We start from the raw sequence: 13,681 nt of genomic DNA on the forward strand, positions 1-13,681 counted from the left end.
CTAAACTTTAACCATTTGTCCATTACCTGTATCACTTTTTGGCATCTTTAGATGCAAGGGTTTTAACTTATTATTTTTTCTTTATGTCATCTCATTTTTCTAACCTGAGTATTAGTATTTTAAAAACGCTGAAGAAGACAGAAAGGAAGGAAAGAACAGAAAGAAGAGGGAGGGAGAACAGAGGGAGAGTGAGACAAGTAAGAGGCAAGGAGTCCCTGGATGTCTCCAAAGACAAACTGTCTCCACTCAGCAGGAAGACAAAAACCAAAAGAAACACCCACAGTAGTGGCAAGCAGCAGCCCGGGGTGTAGACAGTACTCACTGGCAGACACAGGGTCTGGAGCTTAACAGAGTGAGTAGCTATGTGTCCCAGCCTAGGGACAGACACCTGGTCTGAGATGGGCCTGAGTCTGACTTGGGACTACCAGGAAAGAGTAGAGTCTGGTGAAGGTGGGCTGGCATGGAAGAAATAGAGGGAGGCTGGAGGAGCTAAGGACTGGTGGTGAGGGGAGGCTTATGGGGGACACATTACTCGGCAAGCTGAGCCTGCAAGCCCCAGAGGTAAGCTGCAGAGTTACAGCAGAAGATGTAAAATGGAGGGACTGAGCCAAAGGGTGAGACCTGAGAGGTGCATAGAATGCAGCAGGCAATGCCACCAGAGATGCAGGACAGCAGGGGAGACCTGGGAAATAAAGAAGCATGTCTCCCACCAGACTGGGCCTCGGGGGCTTACTTGAGACTGGACCACAAGAACAGATGATCCCAATGTCAGGCTGCTACCTTTACCCACATCCTCTGCAGACATTTCAGCTAACAGTCTGGGAAATGTCAAACTAGTTATGAGGCATAGGTCAAGATGCCATGGTGTTAGGGATGGAAAGAGAGCATAGTCCAGCTATCCTGCACTGGCGGGACCTGCCGGTCCAAGCCCAGGTGCAGCATGGGTGAGACCTTTGGCCACCCCTTGCGACCCCACTGCCACGAACCTGCAGAACCCCACCCCACCCTGCCTGCCCAGTGAGAATTTCTGCCACATTCTCAGGACCCCCAGATCCAGCCCTAGCCCAGGCCCAGCTTCAGCACAGTGAGCAGCTATGTGTCCCAGTGAGTGTGTGGGAGAGCTTCCTCTCCCCCCTACTCCACCTTCTCCTCTTCAGATGCAGCTCAGGCCTGGCATACAGGTCTGGAGTGAAACCCTGCAACTGCAATCCCTGCAGAGAGAGTAGGGGACAGAACCACCCAGCTAGTCCGGGACCAGAACATCTTGCCAGACAGGCACAACAGGTTCACTCCCAAGGGCGGCAGCAGGAAGGAGCTGAGCACAGCAGCCAGACCCAAGCCAGGCACAGCTGGATAAGTCCAAACTTTCTAGATCTGCACCTGGACTTCATTCAGTAGGTGCTAAAGTTGTAACTGCACCAAAACTCTACAACAAAGGTCAGAGGACAGTGACAAAATGACAACGAGAAGGAGCAAAATGCAATCTCAGGCCCCAATCCCACCCATAACAAGTGCAGAGGACATTAACACAGAACAAACTGGGAATCACACAGCTGAAATCAATGAATCAATGGCTTCTGAAATAAAGAAACAGCTGCAGAAAGGTATAGAGGTACTCAGATTGGAAATGAAAAAAGAAATTCCTGAATTAATAACATCTGCAGTAAAGAATCAAATGCAGAAACATATGGAGGAAAACCAATGCCCACCCAGAACAAGTGCAGAGGACACTAGCTCAGCTCAAATGTATGAATTAATAGTGTCGATAGTAAATAAGCAACAGCAAAAAGTTATAGAGGAACTCAGAGGAGCATTTTCTCAAATAAAAAAAGAATTCTTGGAACTCATAGCATCTGAAGTAAAGAAGCACTACAGAAACATAGGGAGGAAACCCAATCTGAAAAAAAAAACACTACAGTAAAAGAGTTAATAACTGCTTCTAAAGAAGACATTGATAAAAAAAATAGAGGAGATTAGAAAAATTATGGATTCCTTGAATGGGCAATACAGGAAAGAAATAGTTCTCATGAAGCGGAGTCAAAGAGATATAGAGGAACTTAAAAATCTCAATCACAAGCTTGCAAAACTGTATAAGTGAAAGTGAAGACAGAGTTTCAGATCTTGAAGACACTAGCACAGCTAGTAAAAAGATAAGAAAGGATCTCTTAAAAACAACTAGGGGGCTGGTGAGATGGCTCAGTGGTCTAAAGCACCTACTTAGAATAAACTAAGCTAAGCAAAGCACAGGGACTGCGGTTCAATCCCCCAGCACCACATGCCAGCCAGCCCCGCCCCCTGGTGGGCGGAGCTGGCCACACACACACACACACACACACAAAATAAATAAATAAATAAATGTTTTTAAAAAGATTATGTAAAACATTTAAAAATAATTTTTAAAAAAACAACTAGGATGCAGGAAAAAATAATCCATCAAATGCAAGACGATGCAAAGATGAACAATGTGAGAATAATAGGCATCAATAAGAAAGAAGGTGTCAATACAAATGACATTAAAAAAATATGGGCAGTAATAGCAGAAAACTTCCCAAATACGAGGAAACAATCTGACATTCAGGTAACTGAAGCATACAGAATGCCAAGGAACCACAACCCAATTAAAATCACAGTGAGACATATAATAGTCAAGATCCCAGAAATTCAGCACAAGAATAATATACTGAAAGCTGCTGGAGAAAAGAAGCAGATCACATTCAAAGGAAAACCCATCAGAATTATGGCCAACTTCCCTTCACAAACCATGAAGGCAAGAGGAGCATGGAGCAGAGTACTTCAAGTCCTCTATGAAATCAAATTCCAGCCCAGACTACTACACCCTGCAAAACTCTCAAGTTTAATGGAGAAGTGAAATACTTCCATAACAAAGAACAACTAAAGAATTTCATGATGACAAAGCCAACCCTACACAGGCTCCTGAGAGATGTTCTAAAGAGGGACCAAAATGATCAGAACTCCATGAATGAGATCAGAAGCAACCAACTAAATAGGGCAAGCAATTAAACAAAGGAGAAAAAGGAGTAAACGACAACAGGTAAATAACAAGTCAATCGTAAGTCAATACATCTCAATTCTAGCTATCAATGTAAATGGACTCAATTCACCAATTAAGAGAAATAGATAATACTGTTTGTAAATAGGATATCGTGTCTGCATCTTGCACAGCAAATAGCCACTAGGAAGAATGTAAGCAATGTGTTAATTATTGAAACTGCCCTACCAATTTGGTTTGAAACTGTCTCATTGCTATTTGTTTCTCAATGAAATTATGGAAAAAAATAAAATAAAATAAAAAATGACTGAGAAAAAAATAAAATAAAATTTTAAAAAAGAATCTATTGCAACACCCTCACTGTAAAAATGCACCAATATTACCAGACTTTACACATGGTAACTTAGAGATTCCAAACACTTCCATGAAACAGTGAATTTGCCTGGGAAAATGCTGACAAATCCCCATGCACTTCCTCCATTGCAAATAAAAAAAATCAAGAGAGAGAGAGAGAGAGAGGAATAGACTGGCACAGTGGATTTGGAAACAAAATCCAACAATATGCTGTATACAAGAAACACATTTAACTCATAAAGACATTCATAGGCTGAAAGTCAAAAGATAGAACACAATATTACACGCCCCAGCACCTCAGAAAAAATCAGGGGTAGCAATCCTATTCTCAGACAGTCTCAACTTCAAACCAACAATGATCAAGAGAAATAAAGAAGGCCACTATATACTGGGTAGGGGAAAAATTCAAGAGGAAGAGGTAACACTCATAAATATGTATGCACCAAACACGGGAGCACCCAACTATATAAAGCAAATCTTAATGGACATGAAAAATCTAATATCCAATACCACAATGTTAACAGAAGACCTTAACACACCCATATCTCCAAAAGATAGGTCAACCAGACAAAAACTTAGCAAAGAAATAACAGAACTGAACCAGAGCTTGAAACAAATGGACTTGGTGGACATATACAGAGCGTTCCACCCAAACACAGCCGAATACACGTTTCTAAGCTGCACATGGGTCATTTTCTAAAATAGACCACATACTGGTCCATAGGTCATGCTTAAGTCTACACAAAAAAAACCCCAGAAATTATCCCATGCATATTATCTGACCACAGTGCAATGAAACTGGTAATGAATGACAAAAAAAAGAGAGCGCATATGGGTATAATGCTGGGCAGACAGAGCGAGGCAGAGTGAAGGGTACCATGCCAGGAATGAACCGACAAACACCTAAACACACTTGGCTTCAGGCTGCCTTCTCACAAAAAGCTGGAGTCTGGGCTCCTGAGGAGGGCCAGTCCTGCTACTTTGCAATGTTGAAAACGCCTTGCAGCAGGACAAATGCAAAGTGGAACGCAGGTAGGATACCATTTTTCACCTCTCAGATCAGCAAAGATAAAAAATGATTGATATTTTATCATTTTGGCAAAGTATTGAGAACAGGAACTTTCATACACTGCAGTGGGAGCAAAATTGGGTAAGAAATGCCTTTTAGGGGAAGGATAATTTGGGACTATCTATCAAAATTAAAAATTTATATACTGACTCGGCAATTTTACTTCAGAGAATTTGCTGCATTTTTAATTCTTAGAAAAGTGCTTGGCACATAGAAAGTTCTCAATAAATATTCATTGAGTACATTAATTAATGAATTTGTCTCACAGATATACTCACAAATATCCAAAGATGAATGCACAAGGATATTTGTTGCAACATTGTTCAGAAACCCCAAAAGACAAAATCAACCTACTGTATATCGATGAAGGACCAGCTAAAGAATTAAATAAAATGCAAGGAACTCATAAAAATCAGGGGAAAGATTGAGGCAGATATGCACATATTATAGTCAAACAGCCATGAATCTTCATTGTTAAGCAGGGAGGGTGCGATAGAGAGTAGGAACACGCCTTCTGTGCAGGTAAGACAAGGTGTGTCTGTATTTGAATGAGCAAAAGGATAGGTAGGTCCTCTCTGGAAGAGGATACTAGAATCTGTAAGATAGCAGTAAGGCTTCCAGTGGAGAGAAACTTACCTGTTATATGCATTCCTGTTAAAAACATTTATAAATAATGATAATAGTAAGTTAGAGGTGCGGAGATTTGCATAAACAGTCTACTCCAAGGAAGAACTGAGGCTGCTTTGGGAAATGCAAGTGTTCACCCCTGGAAGTATCTGAATAAATTCCATTGTGGAAAAGCAATGGAAGTGTCATCTGATGGGCCACCACCACCTATTGTCTTTGGAGCCCTTACTAGCTGTGAGAGCCTATGCATTGTCTCGGTCTCTGACCAGCTGAGCCACGTGTGGCCCAGCATTCTCTGGCATTATTACAAGTTCATTCCAAGTGTGAAGAATGTTGTGCATTGTTGTTACTAAACTTGTTGGATCTTAGAATGGAAGTATTAAGGGCCCTGTCTATAGATGTCCACTAAGTCCATGACCATGAGGATCACTGGACCCACTGGACCTTAAGGATGGAGCCCAACTGGGAGGAGGGCTGGGAAGGTCAGCACTGCTGACACCTGAAAGGAGATGATGGAAGCGGGTTTCGAGGGCCATACTCTAGTGGCTCCATTCCAACCAGGAATGCACTGGTGTAGGAACTCCTGTGGTCACTGAGCTTCTCCAGACAGAGGGCAGGTCCTCCTCCAGGTCTTTCAATAAATGAAAACCTTCTTTGGGCTAACTTTCTGTCATGACCTCAAAAGGCTTCCCAAGACTCTCAGCAGCGCCCCTTTCTCAGCGCCCCTGTGGGAACCTGCAGCAGCCTAGCTGATTTCCTCCTGAGATCACTGTCCTGTGTGCACCGGAGGGTGAAGCTAGCATACATGCAGCCACTCAGGCTCATCCTGCAGCAGCCTAGCGGTCCCCAGCAAGGTGAGATGCTGTCATCAGAATGGTTCCTGAGCCCCCAAAGCAGACTCTCCTGTGCTATACTGCTCTCTCTCAAAGAACTCTCTGTTGTGCATCATTAACTGGCCCATGAAACAAAAGCAAGATGTACAACTTCTTGGTCACATAATTCATACTTAACTCAGCCTGCAAGAAGAGTACAGACAGGATATCTGCAGACAGAGAGCTGACCTCTGGGGAAGAACCAAGACCACTCCTCTCCTACGGTCCCTGTTGAAGTCCTGCTAACAAGGAAAGACTGACCTCTGAATGGCTAGCCAGTATCTGTGACATATTCCTTGTCCATCTGCAACAGCCCTAGTCTTCCTGAGCCCAATACTCTGAAGAAAACCTGAGACCCCAGAGCAGTAAGACCGCCAACACAGTTAGCAAAAAATGACCAAGTCTCCTCAGTCAAGGAAGTTAGTGCCAATGTTTGTGCTCAGATTCTGCAGAATGGGTCTGCTTAGCTGCAGAGAGAGATGAGGATGGAGATCAAAGGATCAGTTCTGTGATTTGAATGTGGCACCTGAAGAGTTCAGGTGTCACCAGTGCAACAGTCCCAGGGGTGGGACCTTGAAGAGGTGATCAGACCACGAGGGCCCCTATGTGGAGAATAGCCCTTATCAAAGCAACTTCCGTGTGTTCCAGAGAACTTGCTCTTCTGTGCTGGTGCCTTCCTTCCACGTAAGGACACAGCGTTCCTCCAACCCATACAACTGAATCTGCAAGCCTTGATCTTGGATGTCCCAGTCTTCAGAACTACAAGATGTAAAGTTACTCAGTCTGTGGTATTCTACTTCAGCAGCATACAGGGACTAAGACAGTAAGTCTAGCTACAGGCCTGACTGAGCTGGAATGAAGCCCTAGAGTCTGTGCAGAAGTCCTGCAGATTAGTGAGCCCACCCAGGCCTCACCGCCTCCCCTCACCCTTTTCTATAACACAAAGCCTTAGACCCAAGAGCCAGGGATCCCTGCAAGGTGCTATGTATTGCCTGGGTGGCTTGTAAGCAGTTAACATTCAGAGATCTCTGGAGAGAACAAGGAGCCCCCAGAGGAGCTAAGAAGATACCTCACCTCCTAGAGTCCCAAGTAGCGGCATGGCATACAGAAAATGTATAAGTGCCAGGAACCCAGGGGACCCGAGACAAGCAAAGATCACCACAAACACTGGAGAGTATTTGTGAGAAGGCCACCCACAGGAGCCTGACACTTCAGAAATAGCAAGTTGTGTCTTAAAGACAGTTAATTTCAACAAAAACCAGTCTTAGAAACAGAGGCAGACTGTAGCCTCTCTGGATTTGTGTTTTAATCCCAGTTTGACATTAACTATCTGTGGCTCTCCACACAGGTGCCCACAAATGCTTCCTGGCCAGGCCCCTCTAAGGACAAATGAGTGGGCAGAAGAGAATTGCTACCATGCCACCCTCAGCAGGTTCAGACTCCACAGTGTGTCACGGCTAAGTGCCCAGAGCATAAGTGGCAGCCCTGGGAACTAACTCTGAGCCTAGTGACTTTCCACCACCCACATCATAATGCATATTTAGTAAATCATGCACAACCAAGTTTGAAGCCAAGCGTAGACGCCACCAGGGATAGCGCTCAGCATGGAACAGTGAGTGCCCTACCATTCTCACCAGCTCTGGCACTGATTAGGGAAAGTCAGAATTGTTTTGAAGAAAGACCACCAGTGTGGTCTTTCATAGGCAGGAGGAGCACCCCAGAGCAGGTGGGCATTTGGAACCCAGAAAATCCCCTGGCCCAGCCATCCTCTGCCACCTCCAGAGCTCTGCATGCTGGAGTCCATGGGCATCCTTCCAGCCCCATTTGCTGCGGCTCATGCCAGTGTCACAGCCCATTACATCTACCAATTATATCTGATTCTGCTCTGAAGGACACTGGGCAGAGTCATCACGGGAGCAGAGGAGGCCCCAGATGCTCCTGAATGAAGAAGCCTGCTGGGAAATCCTATCCTGGAGCTCCTCTGACAGGGCAGTGGTGTCAGTGCCCATGGCCTCCTCTGCCCTGTGCAGAGCTGGTCTCCCTGGGGCACGCGGAAGGGCTGTCTGGGCTACAGACTTGCTCTCCCTCACTGGATAACTATGATGGGCCAGGGAGAGCAGCAGGGCCTCTTGGCAGCCTTGAGTGTGGCCTCCCTCAGGCACAAGCACACACACACACACACACACACACACACACACACACACACACACTCACACTGTGTCTTTCAGCGCCTCGAGATATAGAGAGACACAAATCCTCAGCGTTGGGACCAGATACCCTGAGAAAGATGGAAATAAGCCTTGGAAACCTCTTTCCAAGAGGACTGAAATTGGACACATTTTTCTCCACCTTGGAATCCTGCAGATTTTTCATCTCAACTCCCCCCAGGCTTATAAAGTGGCTCATCTCAGCTGCTCGAGTTGACAAAGGCACTGAAACTGTTGAAAGGTTCAAAACGTCCCTTGGGTTTCCAGGCATGAAGGAATTTACATGCAGGTAGAAAATTACCAAGGAAAAACATTTCTTCTTGTGGAGGGGAAGGAGTGAAGACACAGCCATAGATGAAAAGGAGGCCTCTGGGAAGACAGCAGGGAAATGTCTGGCCTGGGGACAGATACTTCTTCAGTCCATGTCAGAGGTTGCTAGCCTAAAGTCACAGCTTCAGCAGACAGGTAGGAGAGCTGAACAGGGAGAAAGGAGCATCAGGATCTGCTCTCTTCCTCGGCAGAGGTGTGAAGGCCCTGCCAGCATCCCAGGTGGGGATGGATATAGTTGATCTGAGAGCCCCTGAGAAAGCCATATCTAGACCCTCTAGAAGCATTTGTGGTGGGGCATCTCGAAGACTATGGACACATTCCTGCAGCTGGGATCTGCTCCCTAGAGCAGCTATGGACACCTGCAGCAGATGTGGTCCTGAGCTTCCGGCAGGCAGAGAAGGAGGCTGCCCTCAAAGTTTCCCATGAGGACCGAGAGTCCTAGCCCCACCATCCTCCTTGCAGTGCAGCCCCAACCGGTGAACAGCTCAAGCTGTACAGCACAGAGAAGGCTAGCTGAGCACCAACTCCTGGCCAGCCCAGAAAGAGAGAAGCAGGCTGCGTGGGGTCCACACAGAGAAATGACTTTGCCTCCAACCTCAGCAGGGAGGGCAGACAGGGGTTAAGGCAACAGAAGTTATGTACTCTCAGCAATCCACCCTACCATCAACTTGATAGTGAGGGAGATGAGCTATTTTCCTCATAATTAATAATTTCATTGAGACAAACACGATGAAGTTAAGATCACTGATGTGGCCTCTAGGTCCTTGCAACCCTGCCTGATGAGTCGAGGCTGTGTGTGCACAAAAAATGAGTCAGGAATGGGCCACAGGCCACAGAGCCCACTGGAAAGTGTGAGCAGCATGTTAGCATGCAGCCCATGACCTCTCTGTTGTCCCTTCCCAGCCCTCTTCTCACAGCCTCCTGTCCACTACAGGGACAGACCCAGTATCACTCTTTGCTGGCTGGGCTGCCTAACTGGTCTCCAACAATTGCACAGCCAGCAATGGTCACCATGAGTTTGACAGATTCATGGGTTCTGCAAACAGAAAGCAAAAGCAAAAGAATATGGTTCCTTGTCCGTTGTGTTAGTCTGAATTTCCAGAAAAATAACATGTAAGGAGAAACAGAAAGGATATTGTTCCTGCCACCCTTTCTGTTCAATACATGTAAAGTCCTAGGTGCAAATACCAATGTACCAGAGTGATGATGTAACTAAACAGAACCAACTGGAGGAAGTTGACCGAGGTATGGAGAACATCAATTCTCAGGCTCCACTGAAAGACGGTAGCTACTGGTTTCAACTGCAAGTCTCTGGCATCTGCCTTTCTCCTTGCTTCTGCCTCCTGAGGATAAGATGTACTTAGTGGCCAACCCAGACTCCTATGAAAGAAGACTCAGTGCCCACAAGGAAACACAACATGAGCACACAAGATGGGCAGGAAGCCCCCCTCCAAGGCACAGCATGGGGACCCACCACAGATCCCACCCTATGCACTGTCTACCCCCCACCAAAGTGTGCTGAGGACTCTCTGAAGATCTCTGCCTACATGCGAGGGTCCTTCTCCCTGAAGAAGCCCTCTGAGTCCTGGTTCAACTTTCAGAGTCCGGACATCAGTAAGGTCAGGGAAATAGAATTTGGGAGATGCAACTTAAAATGACTTCCCAGGGCAATGAGCCCAGCCAGACTACAGAGTAAAAGGCTCCATGATGTTACCTGATGTTCTACTCTCTGCTCTGAAAAACATCACCACAACATGACTGTCTGTACCTCTGAAATACCACAGTGACAGTGTTCTGGGCTCTCTGTTCTCTGCAATGAGTTCACAACAAATAGCTTATAAAGTCAAGATGGTTCACTATAGCAGCTGAGCAGAAATGTCCACCAAAACCCAGGAGGCAGTTGGGGCTGGGTAGGAAGAATGGAAAGAAACAACTTGGATTTACATATTTGTCCCCACAGGCCCTCCCAGGACAACCACAGGAGGTCACTGACAAATAGCATGGACAGCAGAACCCCCCAAAAGAGAAAAGTTCCAATTAGCCCAAAAAATGAAAGCTTATTCCCAGAGTCCCAATTAAATCAGAACCAATCAATGCCTGCTCCAGTTCCTGCCATTCTGCTCAGGAAATAATGAGAAAAATGCAAGGGCCCCAGCCAGCAAGTGTGGTGTAGCAGTCCTTTGAAGCTCAGAGAAATTACCCATGCCTGGTTGTGAGCATGCCTGGCAGCTGCTGCACCTGTGCCTTTAAGAACTCTGCCTGGTGCCTGGGTCCCCAGTCAGGCCCTGAAGAATGCCAAAGAGGGGGCCTTGCTCCACCCCCAGCCAAGGGACAAAGAGGAGCCACTGTGGGACCAGGCTAGGCTGGATGTAAAACTGTCTATGGCAATTCATCACTGAATCTGGCACTGTCTCCCCTCTGTTTCCAGGACATCCATCATGGGTACCAGAACCAAGGAATCCAATAAAGACACAAAGACAAGACTCTGTGCCTCAGCAGGCCTCCGAAAGGCTGGGCAAGGGCCCCCGCCCAGGCAATTAGCTGAGCCCATAAGATCACAAGAGATAGGCATTAGTAGTCCTGGGGTGACCACTTCATTGGCAGGTGTTTAAGGAATAAAGTAAGAGGGGATGGAAATAGGTACAGCCAGATCAGGCTCCTAGGCAGGGTAGGCGATGATACCAAGTAAGACAGCTGATAGCAGATTTAGGGTAGAGAAGAGATTAATACAGCCTCTGATCTCCAAAGGATTGGAGGCAAACTTAATGATGTGTCAGGGCCAGGGTGCTTCTTTTGAGAAGAATCAGAACCTCTGACTATGACAAGCAAAATTTAATAATGGAAAACAGTTTTCTCTTCCCCTATGCTCACCTTCTATATTGTAGGCAAGACTCTTCCATTTTTTCCCAGAGCAAACTAAATCCAGAGCTAGTTCAGTATATTCATTGCTACATGTTGAACGTGGGCAGTCTTGGGCAGAGGAGCACCAAAGTGATTCCTGATATTCTGACACCCCCAAACTGCAAAGTCTGTATTCACTCCATCGTTCAGAAGCAAAAGGTATGACAGCACATGATACGCTCCCCTTCCCATTCCAGTAGCTTCATCTCCTTCCAGGGCCTGGCACTGAGCCCTGGAGAAAGACAGCCAAGGCAGAGGCCTGTGAGTTAATGAGCTACATGGGTTCAGTACCAAGATAAATGCTGTGGGAGCTGGACCGAAATGAACTAAAATATTTTCCAAATTCAGTCACTTCTCAATTACCCTTGAGTGAATTGTCCATGACAACCCAAATACTCTTTGCCCCAGAGCTTGTAGTCAGATGCAGGGTGCAGACATGTGTGAGCATGTATTTGTATGTGACAAAGACAGAGAATATGTGTGTGTTCCTAAATTAAACATAAGTGATTAGCAAACTGTTTTTCATTGTTTAGAATTTCCCTATCTCCTCCTAATCAGCATGAATACAGACAATTTACAATAAACCAATAGGCTCATTCTACACCTGGGTAACCCAGAGTAGACATAGGGCAATCTCACAAATATGGTGCTCCCCAGGTGGGCAGCAGACAGAGGCCTCTGTGGGCCCAGCTTACCCTTGCAGACCACGCTGTTCTCGGGCTCATAGCCAGGCTTGCAGGTGCAGCGCCCAATGGGCACCATCCACTCCCCATCCCCGTTGCAGTACAGTTTGATGGGCACATCGACTTCCTCTGCATTGGGGATGCATATACCCCGAGCAATCACCAGAGAAGTGCTTTCTGCTCCTGTCATGGTTTCTGGGAACACTGCAAAATTTTGCACAATGCTGGGACACTTTTTGAAGAAGACACGGACGGAAAGGAGAGACATACAGGCTCCATAATCCTGGAAGGCGAGGTAAAACCCATTTCGAGTAAGAGGCCCAAAGCTCCTGACTTCTGTGTTCACCTTCATCAACCTTCCCCCAAAATCCACCTGGGAGAAGCTCTCATCTGCAGCAATGGTGTCTACTTTGAGGTAGGGGGCTTCAGACCAGAAAGCTGACTTCTTGGTGGCAATGACAGAGTCAGTCTCATAGTAGTACAAGTTGAAGGTCTCCTTGCATGAGCCTGGGACATTGGGGAGGCTGCTGCAGTCTCTCACAGTGAAGCGCATCTCAGTGTAGATGCGATGGGCCCCCCGCCGGTTGATGAAGGTGGTGAGCAGCCAGTTGTTCTGGTTGGGTTCGAAGACATTGCACACCTGGTAGGTGCGGATGGTATTCAGGTTTTCATCATAGCCACTGACTTCTTCCCACTGGACCAAGCAGGCCACAGGCACACACATGCAAAAACAGAAAATAGAAAGTGAGATGACAAAGAGAAGCAGAACGGAGGAGCATTCTGAAGTAAGGAGCCCTAAGAGCTCACCAGTCCTATTGTTTGACTTGAGAAATGAACACATCTTGCCCCAACTTCATTTTAAAGATCTTATAAATAGATAGGATGGTGCTCTGCAGCCCATCCTCCAAATACAACAGACTTCATTCCATAAATCATGTCCTCATCTATGCCACAATTTTCGTGCTGTGACATTGGCTTACTACATCCACGGGGACAGTCTGAAGTGATGGTAGGGCCTTCCTCCCTCATTGCCACAGTCTCTACTGTAAACAGATGCTCTAGGAATTAGAAGTATGATTACATGACATCCCCACATTGGTCTCCAAATCTAATTTCTTTATGGACAATCCTCCTTGTTTAACACCCAAGTTCTGGTCCTGCCACTTGGTCATGAAATGAATTGGTCACGAAGTGAGGAATTGCACATAGTATGTACATTACAATATTCAGAACAGAGGGATGGACAAAGAAAACTCCAACTTGATGGCTTTGCTTTCACTTGCATAACTCTTACATGCAGTACTATGATCTATAACAGAACATAAAACTATATACAGTGCTATACAGTAAATTCAGCAAATAGTACAATGCTGTACTGTAGAAGACGCCGCCATAAGGCTGTTTTACCATACATGTTGCTACATTGTAAGTCTGAATGAGGGCCACAAGTCCAAACAATGTCATTCAGTCCTAAGTCTCAACAGTTGTTAAACAAGTAAGTCATTTTTTTATTTTATTTTTATTTTTATTTTTTGGTGGGACCGGGGATTGAACTCAAACCCTTGTGCTTGCCAGGGAAGCACTTGTTCCACTGAGCCATCTCCCCAGCCCCAAGTAAGTCATTAAAA

At 46.0% G+C, this 13,681-nt stretch overlaps 1 protein-coding gene across 2 annotated transcripts in view; it reads right to left on the reverse strand.

Moving 5' to 3' along the window:
* Ephb1 (EPH receptor B1) overlaps window positions 1-13,681 on the reverse strand; it is a 436,689-nt gene that overhangs the window by 266,324 nt on the left and 156,684 nt on the right. For both annotated transcript variants that reach the window (XM_004625001.1, XM_004625002.1), the window contains exon 3: window positions 12,066-12,747. In XM_004625001.1, the coding sequence (XP_004625058.1) occupies window positions 12,066-12,747 (682 nt within the window). The remainder of the gene's footprint in view (window positions 1-12,065; window positions 12,748-13,681) is intronic.

The sequence above is a fragment of the Octodon degus genome, unplaced genomic scaffold, assembly GCF_000260255.1.
Source record: "Octodon degus isolate 3935 unplaced genomic scaffold, OctDeg1.0 scaffold00008, whole genome shotgun sequence".
Classification (NCBI taxonomy): Eukaryota; Metazoa; Chordata; class Mammalia; order Rodentia; family Octodontidae; genus Octodon; species Octodon degus.